General features: G+C 42.8%; 1 protein-coding gene across 1 annotated transcript in view; it reads right to left on the reverse strand.

Moving 5' to 3' along the window:
- Positions 1-1376: 1376 nt before the first annotated feature.
- LOC120854641 (aldehyde oxidase 4-like) overlaps positions 1377-15834 on the reverse strand; it is a 68433-nt gene continuing 53975 nt past the window's right edge. The window contains exons 29-35 of the mRNA XM_040228842.1: positions 14820-14894; positions 13555-13607; positions 12972-13086; positions 12746-12811; positions 5234-5419; positions 2863-3030; positions 1377-1690 (exon numbers count right to left, since the gene is read on the reverse strand). Coding sequence (XP_040084776.1) covers positions 1637-1690; positions 2863-3030; positions 5234-5419; positions 12746-12811; positions 12972-13086; positions 13555-13607; positions 14820-14894 — 717 coding nt within the window. The 3' untranslated portion in view covers positions 1377-1636. The remainder of the gene's footprint in view (positions 1691-2862; positions 3031-5233; positions 5420-12745; positions 12812-12971; positions 13087-13554; positions 13608-14819; positions 14895-15834) is intronic.

The raw sequence follows: 15834 nt of genomic DNA on the forward strand, positions 1-15834 counted from the left end.
GTAATCTGTTGGTTTTAATTATTTATTCGTTTTTCCTTCCTGTTATGTTGCCCTCTGTGTTTCCAAGGCTCGCCTTAGACTCGGCAGGTAGAGTGTTTCCTTGTGTTTGGAAACCTCTCTTCTTAGAATTCCCTTCCCGGGACGGGCTTCCCTTCCCGGGACGGAGCTCCCTCCCCACCTCCTTTGTCTCTTTTCTCGTCTTTTATATTTTTTCCTACCTGGTTTTGAAGACAATGATCTGCTTTTTTGGTTGCCTGATGTCCTCTGCCTGCATTCAGAGGTTGTTTTGTGGAGTTTGCTCCGCGTTGAAATGATCTTTTGAGGAATTTGTGAGGGAGAAAGTGGTCTTCCCTTCCTATTCCTCCGCCATCTTAGGACCACCAGAGCTTTTTTTTAAATTGGAATGTAACTGCTTTACAATGTTGTGTTGGTTTCTGTTGTACAGCAAGGCGAATCAGCTATATGTACACGGATATCCTGTCCCTCTTGAGCCTCCCTCCCACCACCCCCGTCCCATCCCTCTAGGTCACCACAGACCATTGAGCTGAGCTCCCTGTGCTATACAGCGGCTTCCCGCTAGCTAGCTTTTTACACATGATATTGTATATACGTCAATGCTACTGTCTCAATTCATCCCACCCTCTCCTTCCCTCCACATCCATTCTCTTTGTAAACACAGAGCTTTCATACCTAGCACATAGGTCCCAACAAATGATTTCGTTTATTCATGTTTTCAAACTTCATAGGAGATTGAACATCTTCTCTATATTTCCTCAAGAAAATGCAATGTAAAATAGCTAAGAGATAACTGAAAGAGAACCCTGAGGATTCTGTGGCCCTTTGATGACAAAAGGAAGGGGGCTCTGATTTCACCTTTTAGACACTAAGCCAAAAGAAGGGACACCAGGGTGATCTGAGATTGCTGTTTTACTCTGTGTTGTTTCCCAGGTAAGGAAGACATGGTACCATGTGCGTGGCTCATGGCAGATGAGGACCAGCTGGAGGCTCTGGATAGTTTGCCTCTCTAAACCCCATCTACATGGGCTGCGTGGGAGGAACGGCAGGAACCAAGGGTTGTGGTGGGTTTTCAAGTTGGAGATCACAAACAGGTTTCAAGCATCTCTTCCAATTCTGCCTTCAGAGACCTCTTGTCTGCGGTTTGGAGTTGGCTGACGTGGGGTATTTACAATGTGGAAATCGGCAAATAAAACAAATCATTGATTTTTCGAGAGGAACTGGCTACTACCAGCACACCATTGGCTTCGGGGAATCCCAAGAGTTTTGGGGGTGAATGATTTTGGGGGTGAGCAGACTTGTGTAGAACAAAGTACGAGCAGTCTCTATTGAGTTGTTGGGTAATGAAAACTCCACCATTGTTGAAAATTCTGATGCTGTATATATTAATGATAATACAAATGGAAAGAAGAAGTTTTGATTCTAAACTTCCTTATACATTTTGGTGAAAATGTGAATCCTAAACCATAATTATACAGTGGCCTAAACCACAGAGAATAATGAAAAGACGCTAAAATTACCCTCGACAATTGGGGGCCAACCTACATTTTGCTTGGGTTTGAGAATTTTAAGGTCAAACATGTATTCTTGCACTTTTTGAGGAAAACACATTTTCTGAGGATTAAGACACATGGATGGACCAAGGTGTAAATGTTGATGGATCATCTCTGGGAATCTAAAGAAGATCAAAAGAAAAAATTATTAATAAAATATTGTTATATGAAATAAGTTGTAATTCAGAAGACAAATTTTTTTAAAAAAGAAAATTCAATATCCATTTTATTCTGATCAAAATTAGATAATTTTCATATTTCTTTCATTCCTTGAGTTTTAAATCTCCTTATTCTCATATACTTCTTATGTTTGGGATAAGATGCATGTTATTCAGAAGCCCTGTGATTTCAAAGGCATAAAGTGCAATCTAATTCTTAAAAAGTTTTTAATTGGAGGGTAATTGCTTTACAATGTTGTGTTGGTTTTTGCCGTATAGCAACATGAATCAGCTGTAAGTACGCATGTATCTCCTCCCTCTTGAGGCAATCTAATTTTACACCAGAGACTCATTTGGGCTGCAGTAAGCAGTTCAGTATAGAAACAGTCTCTGATGATAGTGCTAGATGTATTTCTAGCAGCTGGAAAATGCACCTATGATCAATTAGTGTGTGATTACAGGGCATATCAAAGTGTGCCCAGTGACTTGATGTTCAAGCATGCTAAGTCACTTCAGTTGTGTCTGACTCTCTGCGACCCTATGGACTGTAACTCACTAGTCTCTGTCCATGGGATTCTCCAGGCAAGAATACTGGTGTGTTGCCATGCCCTCCTCCAGGGGATCTTCCCAACCCAGGGATTGAACCCGTGTTTCTTGTGTCTCTTATACTGGCAGGCAGGTTCTTCACCACTAGTGCCACCTGGGAAGCCCTGTAACTTGATAGTTTCATTTAAATTATTTTTATTAGTTTGCTTAACAGATATTTTCAGAATAATTGACCAGATCTGATGTCTATCTAATCTAATTATTAAGGTAATGAAAATAGCACATCAATTTCATCTTACAAAATGTTTAAAGTAACCTAGCATGTCCATTTGATACGAGCACTGGGTCAGTTGTGTGCTTTTATTTGGGATCTGAAACTTTGAACCATCATTTGAAGAGGGTCGCTCACTTTGCAGCTGTATTTGCAGTTTGAAGCATATAAGAAGTAGTAAGTGAAGCCAGAATGAGAATTTTCAATGGAAAAGATGAACTTGCCCTGTAATTTTTACATCGTTGTCAGATCCATACCAAGAACCTGAAAGTTCACATAAGGGGTGATTCTAACAGGGAGCTCTCCTCACCGGCCTTACCATGTCAGTGAACTGATCCACACAAGTCATTCTAATCAACTCAGGGGTGGCTGGGCTACTCAGGGTGAAAGCCTTGGTCAGCCCCCTCTCTCTGCGGGCAGCAGCCACGGCATCATATATGGCGAACAACACAGAGGATCCCAGGAACATTCCAGCCTCACCTAACCCCTGAGAAGGAGGGTAAAAGGCGGTCATAATTGCATGGTTCTTTTAGGGCTAATTTGTGTACACACACACACTCACTCCTCCTGACTTTACAACCCTCTGAATGCATTGTATCAGAATTACCAGAACCAAATTCCCACCCTATCCCCCAGCTTACCACCCACCCCCCACCCGCCATCACTCCCCCGCCTGCTGATTTGTGTGTGGGGGGGTCCTCCTCAAAGTGGCTCATGGAAATGTCCCAGGGGCATCAGGACATGGGCAGCTAAAATGTCTCTCCCTGCGCCCCCCCCACCGCACCTCCCCCCACCCAGGTAAAGTTCTGGAGACAGAAGCCCTCAGGGCCCTCTAGGATACTCCAACTGCAGCTCCAGACTATTTTCACTGAACTCAAGACCACAACAAAACAACAATAATATTTGTAGCTGAGCTTGAAAGACAGTGAGATGGTTGTCCCTGGAGGGTGGACTGTGGAAGTCTTTGTGTTAACTTCCTTGACTGTGTGTTGGGTGCTTTTGAATGAACAATGTGGTGGCATTACATGCTGAATAATTCAGCAATGCTTCTTTTTACTGATTTTTCTTCTTTCTTTCTTCAACGTGTTCTGGTCCTTGGTCTGTGTCCAGGGCCTTAGTGGAGAGATGGGTCCAAGGGCCCAAGCAGATAAAGGCTATCCCAGTCTGTGGTGTTCTCTCTGAAGCAAATGCCGGGGAGACGGGGAGAGGAGGAGCTGGCAGAAAGAGGGTTTTACTCTGAGGAGAGGGGAGGTGGGGAGAGCAGGTAGTAGACCGGGCAGAGAGGTGGCTAGGTCCTCAGGGCCAGGACTGTGCCCTGTGTCAGGATGGTCTTTAGCGATGTCCCTGGTCGATGTCTGGTGAAGTGGAGGTAGAGACCATTTGGACAGGAAGTCTCACCTTCCTCCTAACCTGACCTACTCCTAATAAAGAAGGAATTCTCTGAAAGCCTGAGGTTAAAGTTGCCATCTGTCTGGCCAGATGTGGGCCTAGAACAGAACTTCAGTTGGAGAAGTTGTGTGTTTTCCACACGTGTTTGAGGACCTTGCCCTAAGTCTTTATGAGCCAGTGAGAGCTCATTGGTTCTATGGAGCCTGGGGTCAACACCTCCTGTATTTGTGGTCTTAACACCTCAGAGTAAACTGTCAGTGAGAAGCTGGTGTGAAAGTTTATCCTGACTTGGGGAGAGTGAGGGGAGAGGCAGTGTAGATAAGAAAGACTTGAGTCTGGAGGGCATGGGAAGGTTGCAGAAAAGAAGGTCCAGAGCCGGTGAAATATGTCTACTTCAGTTTAATCTCATGGTGGCACTTAGCCCAATGACCCAAGATATCTGCTTACTCCTTGGCCCTTCTTGTCTGATTCAAACTCATTTCATAATCTCTCCTGAGAGCAACTGAACAACAACCCAAGAGTGAAGACTCTACTTGGGCTTCTGAAGTCAGTGAATGTTTGCTTTTTTTTCCTTCTTCTTTTGGTATTTGCAATTGCAAGGGATAAATTAATTCACAGGGTTGCTTATATTTCTTTTTCTAAAAAAAATTATTTTTATTTATTTGGCTGTGCTGGACCTTAGACGTGGAACACAGGATCTTTAGTTGTACCACGTGAATCCTCCCAGTTGCTGCATGGAGGATCTGGTTCCCTGACCAGGGGTCAAACCCTGACCCCCTGCATTGGGAGCACAGAGTCTTGGCCACTGGCCCACCAGGGAAGTCCCTATTTTACTATTTATTGACAGGGTAGGTTGTTATGGGATGAATCGTGCCTCCTCAAATTCAGATGCTGAAGTCTTAACCCTGACTACCTCGGACTGAGACCATATTTGGAGATAAGGTCTTTAGAGAGATAATTAAGTTTAAGATAACTAAATTTAAGTTAATTAGGTTTAAGATAATTAAGGAATGAGGTTTTTAGGGTAGACCCCAATCCAGCATGACTGGTGTCCTTTTAAGAAAAAAAATGTTATGACACAGAGGCACATTTAGTATATGCTAAGCCCATGATCATATAGAGGCACGGGGAGAAGGTGGACATCTGCCAGCCAAAGAGAGGCTTCAAAAGAAATCACATCTTCATCTTGGACCCCAACGTCCAGAACTGCGAGAAAATGTATCTCCACTGTTTAGGCAACCCAGTCTGTAGTGTTCTGTTAAGGCAGCCCTAACAAACTCAGAGAGGTCTCGGGTTCTTACCTTGGACGAGTAGATGGCGACGGGATTTTGGGAACGCACCAAAGTGACGTTGAACTCTTCAGGTATTTCAGTGACAGTGGGGATTTTGTAGTCATCTGGACCCCGAGAGTGAAGCACGCCTTCTGGGGAGTATTTCAGCTCTTCTATGGTATAGAATCCCATGCCTTGGACAAATGCTCCTTCAATCTACCGGCAAAAATTCCAGTTCATAAGTATGTGATATTGGTTGAATCAGTGTTCCAATGTGACTGAAAAGGGAGCTCTGCACTGTAGTAAGCCACTCTTGAAGGCACTGTGGTGGCTTTATGAATGGTCCCCAGGATCTGGAGCCTGCCATCCAGAGGTAGCCTGATCTCATCCCCAGCTCTTCTCACCAGAGACCCCACCCTCCAGGGACCTGACACTTCTCAAATTCTGGGTAACGTGCCAGATCCACCAGATTCATTCAGATCTCCAAGTCTTGATGGTTTTTGTGTGTGTGTGTGTGTGTGTGTGTATTTTTTTGGCCATGCCCATGAGGCTTTGGGACCTTAGTTTCCCAACCAGGAATTGGACCCAGGTCAGGACAGTGAAAGCACTAAGTCCTAACCACTGGACCACCAGGAATTCCCAGGACCTCCAAGTCTTTGTAAAGCAGTTTACTCTCTTCATTGTTCACCACTCAGCTTGTCCACTGGCAAATGCCTATTCATCCTCCAAGTCCTGTCAAAGAACAACTGCCTCTTTGGAGACTTTTGGGTCCTCCAACCATCCAAGTCCATCCTGGGTGGACTTAGGAACTGCCTCATCCAGGTTCACAGCATCTTGAACAAGTTACCCTATCAAGGTGGGATCAGAGGGCATTTTCCCTGTATACTCTCTGTTCTGTTCTTGCTCTTGCTTCACTCTCACTAGCTTGTAAGTACACTGGGGCCTGACCTTCCTGTATTCTGTTCTTATTCATGGTACTCGGTACATGGATTCTCAGTAAATGTCTGTTGAATTAGTTGTAAAAGAAGCTACCCTCTTAACTTGTCCCACCTGCTCCTTCCCTTCTCAGGTCCACAAGTCTGTTCTCTGTGTCTGCCTCTCTATTCCTGCCCTGCAAAGAGGTTCATCAGTACCATTTTTCTAGATTCCATATATATGGGTAAATATATGATATTTGTTTTTCTCTTTCCGACTTACTTCACTCTGTATAACAGACTACTCTAGGTTCAATGAATTGAGAGAGTAGCATTGAAACAGACATTACCATATGTAAAATAGATAGCTAAAGGGAAGTTGTATAACACAGAACACCCAATCTGATATTCTGTGACAACCTAGAGGGGTGGGATGGGGTGGGGGTGGAAGGGAGGCTCAAGGGGGAGGGGGATGAATATATACTTATGGCTGATCCACCTTGTTGTATGGCAGAAACCAACACAACATTGTACAGCAATTATCCTCCAATTAAAAAAAGCAGTTAAAGGCAATTTAAAAAAATAAAGAAGCTAACATTAAAGCAACATGAACTATAAATGGAACCATGACACTGTATTCATTATAATTTCTGTATTTCATTATTTCCCTTTATAAATTGCTATGGAGAGTAGATCAGTGTTAAACAAGGTGGGCTGGAAGAAATATTTTTATTAAATTAAATATTTTAAAATTAAAGCCAGGCTGTGTCCTATTTACAAATGATTGTGTTCTTAGGAAAATGAAGGTCTTGTTTAAAAGGGGTATCTTCCTGGAGGTTAAAAATTGAAGTAGAGTTTGCATTTTATTGAAACGTAAAATTACAGAATAAGGTAAACAAATTTAAACACTAAATTTGAGTGTTTCCAAATGCTTGTTCCTAAGGAAAAGATCAAATTGCAAGAGTGGCAGTCTAACCCACTTGTGGTTTTCTTTCCTTTTCCAATGGAAAAAATGCAAGATTTTCCTGATCATGACCTCTCCCTTTCTGCCTCTGCTTAACAATAAAGAGGCAGGAATGAGTTGGGAAGAAGGGGAAGAAAAGGGAATGGGAGGTGGGGCTTGTGGTTCCTAAGCCTTACCTGCTTGCAGTGAATTTCAGGTTAAAAGTGCTTTTGTACAAAGAAGTAAACTATAAGCAAAGTGAAAAGACAGCCTCCAGAATGGGAGAAAATAATAGCAAATGAAGCAACTGACAAAGAATTAATCTCAAAGATATGCAAACAGCCCATGCAGCTCAATTCCAGAAAAATAAACGATCCAGTCAAAAAATGGGCCAAAGAACCAAACAGACATTTCTCCAAAGAAGACATACAGATGGCTAACAAACACGTGAAAGATACTCAACATCACTCATTATTAGAAAAATGCAAACCAAAACCACAATGAGATACCATCTCACGCTGGTCAGAATGGCTGTTTATCAAAAAGTCTACAAACAATAAATGCTGGAGAGGGTGTGGAGAAAAGGGAACCCTCTTACATTGTTAGTGGGAATGCAAACTATACAGCCACTATGGAGAACGGTGTGGAGATTCCTTAAAAAACTGGAAATAGAACTGTCATAGGACCCAGCAATCCCACTGCTGGGCATATACACCAAGGAAACGAGAATTAAAAGAGACACATGTACCCCAATGCTCATTGCAGCACTGTTTACAATAGCCAGGACATGGAAGCAACCTAGATGTCCATAGACAGATGAATGGGTAAGAAAGTTGTGGTACATATACACAATGGAATATTACTCAGTTATTAAAAAGAACACATTTGAATCAGTTCTAATGAGGTGGATGAAACTGGAGCCTATTATACAGAGTGAAGTAAGTCAGAAAGAGAAACACCAATACAGTATATTAACGCATATACATGGAATTTAGAAAGATGGTAACGACAACCCTATATGTGAGACAGCAAAAAAGGTACAGATATAAAGAACAGACTTTTGGACTCTGTGGAAGAAGGCAAGGGTGGGATGATTTGAGAGAATAGCATTGAAATATATATATTACCATATGTGAAATAGATGGCCAGTCCAAGTTCGATGCATGAAACAGGGCACTCAAAGCTGGTGCACTGGGACAACCCAGAGGGATGGGATGGAGAGGGAGGTGGGAGGGGGGTTTGGGATGGGGGACACATGTACAGATGTGGCTGATTCATGTCAATGTATGGCAAAACCCACCACAGTATTGTAAAGTAATTAGCCTCCAATTATAATAAGTAATTAAAAAAAAAAGTGGGGAATCCAGTCCCAGCCTAGCAAGGTTATGATGGAGCTAGTCTGGGCCTGGGTGGGCCAGGGATCCTCATTTCCAATAAACTCTACAGGTCTTCTGTTGCAAACTCTGAGGATCACATTTTGAGATATACCCAGTGGCCCATCTCTTCCTTATAAAGTACATCAATCTATATAAACCAGTCTCCTAGGACTTAGGACAGGGGGAAGCTGTTTGCATATGAAAGCACCACAGGTGTGTTGGGTGTGAAGCCAAGCCGCTCAGCCTGTGTAGACTGTTCCTCAGGTGTGGAATGGCACTAGCCAACTTCCTGTCACCTGGGGCTGATCGATAGGTTTCAGGTGGGCTGATGCTGGTGGTTTGTGGGAACTCACTGTGAGTAACAGGCTAGGAAAAAAGCAAAGTTATGCCAACAGCTGGAAAGGTTTTAACTCTAAATTTAAGAAGCCTTTGGTCATGTTCATTTTATTTGTGAGATAAAAATCAGAAATTCAGCAAGAGGGGAAAAACTTTAAGCATTTCTTTTCCCTTATATTTTGCTACATTGTGGTCTACTTAAAACCAATATTAATATGAATACTGTTGTAACTTTCTATTAGGTATTTATATAATGTTTCCTAATTATGAACATATTAATGTCCACTGAGGACTGTGACTCAGATCATCAACTCCTTATTGCAAAATTCATACTTAAATTGAAGAAAGTAGCGAAAACCACTAGACCATTCAGGTGTGACCTAAATCAAATCCCTTATGATTATACAGTGGAAGGGACAAATAGATTCAAGGGATCTGATAGAGTGCCTGAAGAACTACAGACGGAGGTTCATAACATTGTACAGGAGATAGTGATCAAAACTATCCCCAAGAAAAAGAAATGCAAAGGCAAAGTGGCTGTCTGAGGAGGCCTTACAAATAGCTGAGAAAAAAAGATACGCTAAAGGCAAAGGAGAAAAGCAAAGATATACCCATCTGAATGCAGGCTTCCAAAGAATAGCAAGGAGAGATAAGAAAGTCTTCTTAAGTGATCAATACAAAGAAATAGAGGAAAACAACAGAATGGGAAAGACTAGAGATCTCTTCAGGGAGAAGGAAATGGCAACCCACTCCAGTATTCTTGCCTGGAGAATTCCGTGGACAGAGGAGCCTGGTGGGCTGCCGTCTATGGGGTCACACAGAGTGTGACTGAAACTACTTAGCAGCAGTTGCTTCAAGATCTCTTAGCAGATCTCTTCAAGAAAATTAGAGTTACCAAGGGAACATTTCATGCAAAGATGGGTACAATTAAGGACAGAAACAGTATGGACCTAACAGAAGCAGAAGATATTAAGAAGAGGTGGCAAGAATACACAGAAGAACTATACAAAAAAGATCTTAATGACTCAGATAACCATGATGGTGTGATTACTCATCTAGAACCAGACATCCTGGAATGTGAAGTCAAGTGGGCCTTAGGAAGCATCACTATGAACAAAGCTAGTGGAGATAATGGAATTCCAACTGAGCTGTTTCAAATCCTAAAAGATGATGCTGTGAAAGTGCTGCACTCAATATGCCAGCAAATTTGGAAAACTCAGCAGTGGCCACAGGACTAGAAAAGGTCAGTATTCATCCCAATTCCAAAGAAAGGCAATGTCAAAGAATGTTTAAACTACCACGCAATTGCACTCATCTCACATGCTAGCAAAGTAATGCTCAAAATTCTCCAAGCCAGGCTTCAGCAATACATGAAATACAGAGATCACTACGAACAAAGCTAGTGCAGGTAATGGAATTCCAACTGAGCTGTTTCAAATCCTAAAAGATGATGCTGTGGAAGTGCTGCACTCAATATGCCAGCAAATTTGGAAAACTCAGCAGTGGCCACAGGACTGGAAAAGGTCAGTATTCATCCCAATTCCAAAGAAAGGCAATGTCAAAGAATGCTCAAACTACCACACAATTGCACTCATCTCACATGCTAGTAAAGTAATGTTCAAAATTCTCCAAGCCAGGCTTCAGCAATACGTGAACCGTGAACTCCCTGATGTTCAAGCTGGTTTTAGAAAAGGCAGAGGAACCAGAGATCAAATTGCCAACATCCGCTGGATCATCAAAAAAGCAAGAGAGTTCCAGAAAAACATCCACTTCTGCTTTATTGACTATGCCAAAGCCTTTGACTGTGTGGATCACAATAACCTGTGGAAAATTCTGAAAGAGATAGGAATACCAGACCACCTAACCTGCCTCTTGAGAAATCTGTATGCAGGTCAGGAAGCAACAGTTAGAACTGGACAGGGAACAATAGACTGGTTCCAAATAGGAAAAGGAGTGCGTCAAGGCTGTATATTGTCACCCTGCTTATTTAACTTCCATGCAGTGTACATCATGAGAAACGCTGGACTGGAAGAAACACAGGCTAGAATCAAGATTGCCAGGAGAAATCTCAATAACCTCAGATATGCAGATGACACCACCCTTATGGCAGAAAGTGAAGAGGAGCTAAAAATCCTCTTGATGAAAGTGAAAGAGGAGAGTGAAAAAGTTGGCTTAAAGCTCAACATTCAGAAAACAAAGATTATGGCATCTGGTCCCACCACTTTATGGGAAATAGATGGGGAAACAGTAGAAACAGCGTTAGACTTTAGTTTTTTGGGTTCCAAAATCACTGCAGATGGTAACTGCAGCCATGAAATTAAAAGATGCTTACTCCTTGGAAGAAAAGTTATGACCAACCTAGATAGTATATTCAAAAGCAGAGACATTACTTTGCCAACTAAGGTCCATCTAGTCAAGGCTATGGTTTTTCCAGTGGTCATGTATGGATGTGAGAGTTGGACTGTGAAGAAGGCTGAACACCGAAGAATTGATGCTTTTGAGCTGTGGTGTTGGAGAAGACTCTTGAGAGTCCCTTGGACTGCAAGGAGATCCAACCAGTCCATTCTGAAGGAGATCAACCCTGGGATTTCTTTGGAAGCAATGATGCTAAAGCTGAAACTCCAGTACTTCGGACACCTCATGCGAAGAGTTGACTCATTGGAAAAGACTCTGATGCTGGGAGGGATTGGGGCAGGAGGAGAAGGGGACGACTGAGGATGAGATGGCTGGATGGCATCACGGACTCGATGGACCTGAGTCTGAGTGAACTCCGGGAGATGGTGATGGACAGGGAGGCCTGGTGTGCTGCGATTCATGGGGTCGTAAAGAGTCGGACACGACTGAGCGACTGAACTGAACTGAACTGAACTGTACCTTGCTTATTTAACTTATATGCAGACTACATCATGCGAAATGCCAGGCTGGATGAAGCACAAGCTGGAATTAGATTGCTGGGAGAAATATCAGTAACCTCAGATATGCAGATGACACCACCTTTAGGACAGAAAGTGAAGAGGAACTAAAGAGCCTCTTAGTGAAAGTGAAAGAGGAGAGTGAAAAAGCTGGCTTAAAACTCAACATTCAAAAAGCAAAGATCATGGCATCTGGTCCCATCACTTCATGGAAACAATGGAAACAGTGACAGACTCTATTTTCTCGGGCTCCAAAATCATTGCATATGGTGACTGCAGCCATGAAATTAAAAGACGCTTTCTCCTTGGAAGAAAAACTACGACCTAGACAGTATATTAAAAAGCAGAGATACTACTTTGCTGACAAAGGTCCATATAATCAAAGCTAAGGTTTTTCTAGTAGTCATGTATGGATGTGAGAGTTGGACCATAAAGAAAGCTGAGTGCCGAAGAATTGATCCTTGATGGAGAAGACTCTTGAGAGTCCCTTGGACTGCAAGATCAAGCCAGTCTATTCTAAAGGAAATCAGTCCTGAATATTCATCGGAAGGACTGATGCTGAAGCTGAAACTCCAATAGACTGGCCACCTGATATGAATAACTGGCTCATTTGAAAAGACCCTGATGCTGGGAAAGATTGAGGATAGGAGGAGAAGGGGATGACAGAGGATGAGATGGTTGGATGGCATCACCAACTTGATGGACATGAATTTGAGCAAGCTCTGGGAGTTGGTTATGGAGAGGGAAGCCTGGTGTGCTTCAGTCCATGGGGTCACAAAGAGTCGGACGCAACTGAGCAACTGAACTGAACAGAACTGAGGCTAAATTAGAAAGCTAAATTAGAAATCATACATATTCCTGCCATAAAGGCAACCACTGAAGAAAAGACAACTTTTTCTTGAATATTCTTCCAATATCTTATCTATTTGTGTGTGCAGTATATACTATATATTGTAGAATACTTGTATCAGGCATAAACAACATTTAGAGGACTCTGGGAAAGAATTTTCTAAAGGGAACCGACCAAAAGCCCCTGTGGCGGTGGCTCTGGTATCACGCACCTGTCCAATGTCCACAGCTGGGTTTATGCTGAAAGCAGCATCCATGAAGATGTCAGTCCTAAGGAGCTGAAAACACATGAGAGAAAATGCACAATGGGAAATGCTGTTTACTTAAAATAGATCTGGGCTCAAATTATGTATCTGTCCCTGGTTCTCCCACTGGGAGAATCTTTATGCACAGAAAACAATGTTTGTGAAGATGGTGAACACAAACATCGCTCTTTACCTTATGAGCCCCTGTGAGACAGTCGACTTCAACCTCGGAACAGGATGCTCCATAAACAAAATATGGGAAAGCGTCACCTTCCCCCTTCTTCCAGTCCATATTTGTCTGGTAGCCTCTGAGAAGAGAAGTCAGGAATGAAAAGAAAAGGCATTTTCCCCACTAGTGGACTGAATGCCCTCTGAGCTCTGGGTCCTGGAGATGAAGAGAGCACCCACCCTGGGGCTGATGCCTCTCTTCCCATTTCCTGAGAGTGGAGTGGTAGTGATCAAGGCTGCAAGAGAACCACCACAGATGTGGGGAGAAGGCCCACTGGTGTCCCAACCCTGCCCTCCAGTGCACAGTTGCTGGGATGGCCAGAGTGGCACGTAGGGAGCTATGGTGTCCCTTCTGGTTGGTTAATAGCATGGAGGCCTCTGGGAATCCTTGGCCCTCCCCCACCTCCCTTCGCACCCCATGACCCAGGGCTGAGGGTTGACAAGGGGCCCAGAAGAGCTCCAGGGCTCTCAGGGCACTTGGTCAGATAGCTGAGTGCCCACCGTCCTTGCCTAAGTGTAATCTAAGCCAAAACAAGAATGTCCTTTACTTGAAATATCCAGTAGCGGAGAGACTGATGGATTCTTCGTAGGCTTCAGAAATCTGGAAAAGATGATTGGTTACAAAGAAATGAAAGTTTGGGGAAAGCAATGAGAAAGGCCTTCCATGAGGGGCTTGCTTCTTCTAGTTTGCACTGAGCTCTGTATCTGTGTTCCCCTGGAGTGAGACTCACGCCCATACAAGCCACAGGTCAGGCTTTCCAAGGGAGGCGCTTAAAGGCAGCTGCTGGCTATACTCTGGGACTCTATTTTTTGAGATTGTAGTATGAAGTTTATTATTTTTTCACCCTTTTTGGCTTTTTAAATTAGAAAACAGGCTAGGCCGCATTCATGCACTTATATGTATGTGTGCACACTATGTATGCACACGGGTATGTATATCTATTTTTATACACACATATATGTATATGTGTATATGCATGTATGTATTCTTTTTTTTTTCATGTATGTATTCTTACCCTGACTTTTTCCCAAATAATTTGAATGGCTGTCTCAGTGTATTATGTCAGCTTCCCTGCTCGAATAAACTGGGTAGGGCTGGGAATAATACTACTAATGGCTATAATAATAGAAACAAAATAATTAATCATATTAATTAAATATAGCTTATTATACTTAATATAATTATTAATTAAATAATTACTATAAAGTTATTACAATAGAATAATCTTTTGATATTAGGACTGCTATTGTCTCCATTGCTCTGGTGAGAAAACCAAGGCCTTGAGGCACCAGGGGACAGACCCAGGGGCAGGCCCAGGGACCCTGGGCAGTGACAGGCAGGGCAGCGTACTGGGTGTGTTTCACTTTAGACCCTATGCTGTTATCAGGCTTCCTTGGTGGCTCAGATGGTAAAGAATCTGACTGCAAGGCAGGAAACCTGGGTTCCATCTCTGGGTAGGGAAGATCCCTTGGAGAAGGAAATAGCAACTCACTCCAGTATTCTGGCCTGGAGAATTCCATGCACAGAGGAACCTGGTGGGCTGCAGTCCATGGGGTCACAGAGTCAGACACAACTGAGTGACTGACACTTATTACTTATGCTGCCATCGTGCTCTGTGAGAGACTGGGCTCTGAAATAAAGTCACGTTGCAGTGAACACAGACATCTCTCTTACTCTTTTGGAAAGCAGAAGTAATGTTAAGAAATGTTTTGTTCTTGAAAGGGCACCACAAATTGGTCCGTGCACGCAGGATTTGGCCCACCTGGGTGTATCTGCCCTTTTCCGGGCAAGGGTGATAAAGAGAACACTTACCCACTCCTCCCACGTTCCCTTAGGGTTTTTCCTGATGACTGGCTGAAGACGGGCTTTAAGAATTTGGCAGGCATTCTAAAAAGAAATGTTTGAAATATCAGAAATGAAGGCCTCAGGGAACAGCAAAATACTCAATTCAAATGTAGACAATCGGTTTTGAGAACCTGCTTCCTAGTCCTCTGGGCGGGGCTTCTTAAACGTGATTCACAGATGGAACCCCTCAGAGGGAGACAGACATCCTTGTGGCTCCTGAGGTGTTGACTGAAAATTATTTTTATTATCATCTTGTTTAAATATGTGTTAACATAAAGTTAGAGTCTGTGTATAGTTATAGCTCTTTGATAACTCTAAAGCAGAAATAAAACAATAAAGCGTGCAAACCAATCTATAGACCAATAAAATTCAGAATAACATTAATTTAGTGGGTTGCTGATCTTGCTTTTCTGAAGCTAAACTGCTGCTTGGAATGAAGAAAGGTCTGGAGTGCTGAGGCATACATACTTCGGAGTTCATGTGCTTAGTGCATGCCAATTGACAGATCAATTTTCTCTCTTATTTAAATTGCTATGGATTTTTACTTTGCACTTCATACTTTGCCATCATTCGCTATTCACTGGGCAAGGAAACATCATTCATGTATCAAGTCCATCTCTGCTATTGTTACCTTGACATGAAGTATACTTCTTGGTCCCAAATGTGGACAAAGAGATCTCATGGCAATCCTCCACTTATAAAATGGTCATTCTGATGATGCAAAACATGCTTGCTTTAATTTTTCAAAGATTGTCATTGAAATGAAAATAAAAATTATTGAGTTGAAATCTCAGACCCTTAAAATCACCTCTACTGATTCCCAGGTGTCGGTGGGCCTCAGCTTGGCTTCCACTCAATTCAAATGCAAATCTATTTACTTGTCTGCCCTCAGTTACTCCTCTCAGACTCAGAGCCCCCCTCACACCCTCTCTTGGTTTGTTTCTTCTGTTCTGTCTTCTTGTCTTTGGGAAATGGCCTCTGG

The sequence above is a fragment of the Oryx dammah genome, unplaced genomic scaffold (genome assembly GCF_014754425.2).
Source record: "Oryx dammah isolate SB20612 unplaced genomic scaffold, SCBI_Odam_1.1 HiC_scaffold_27, whole genome shotgun sequence".
In the NCBI taxonomy this organism is placed as follows: Eukaryota; Metazoa; Chordata; class Mammalia; order Artiodactyla; family Bovidae; genus Oryx; species Oryx dammah.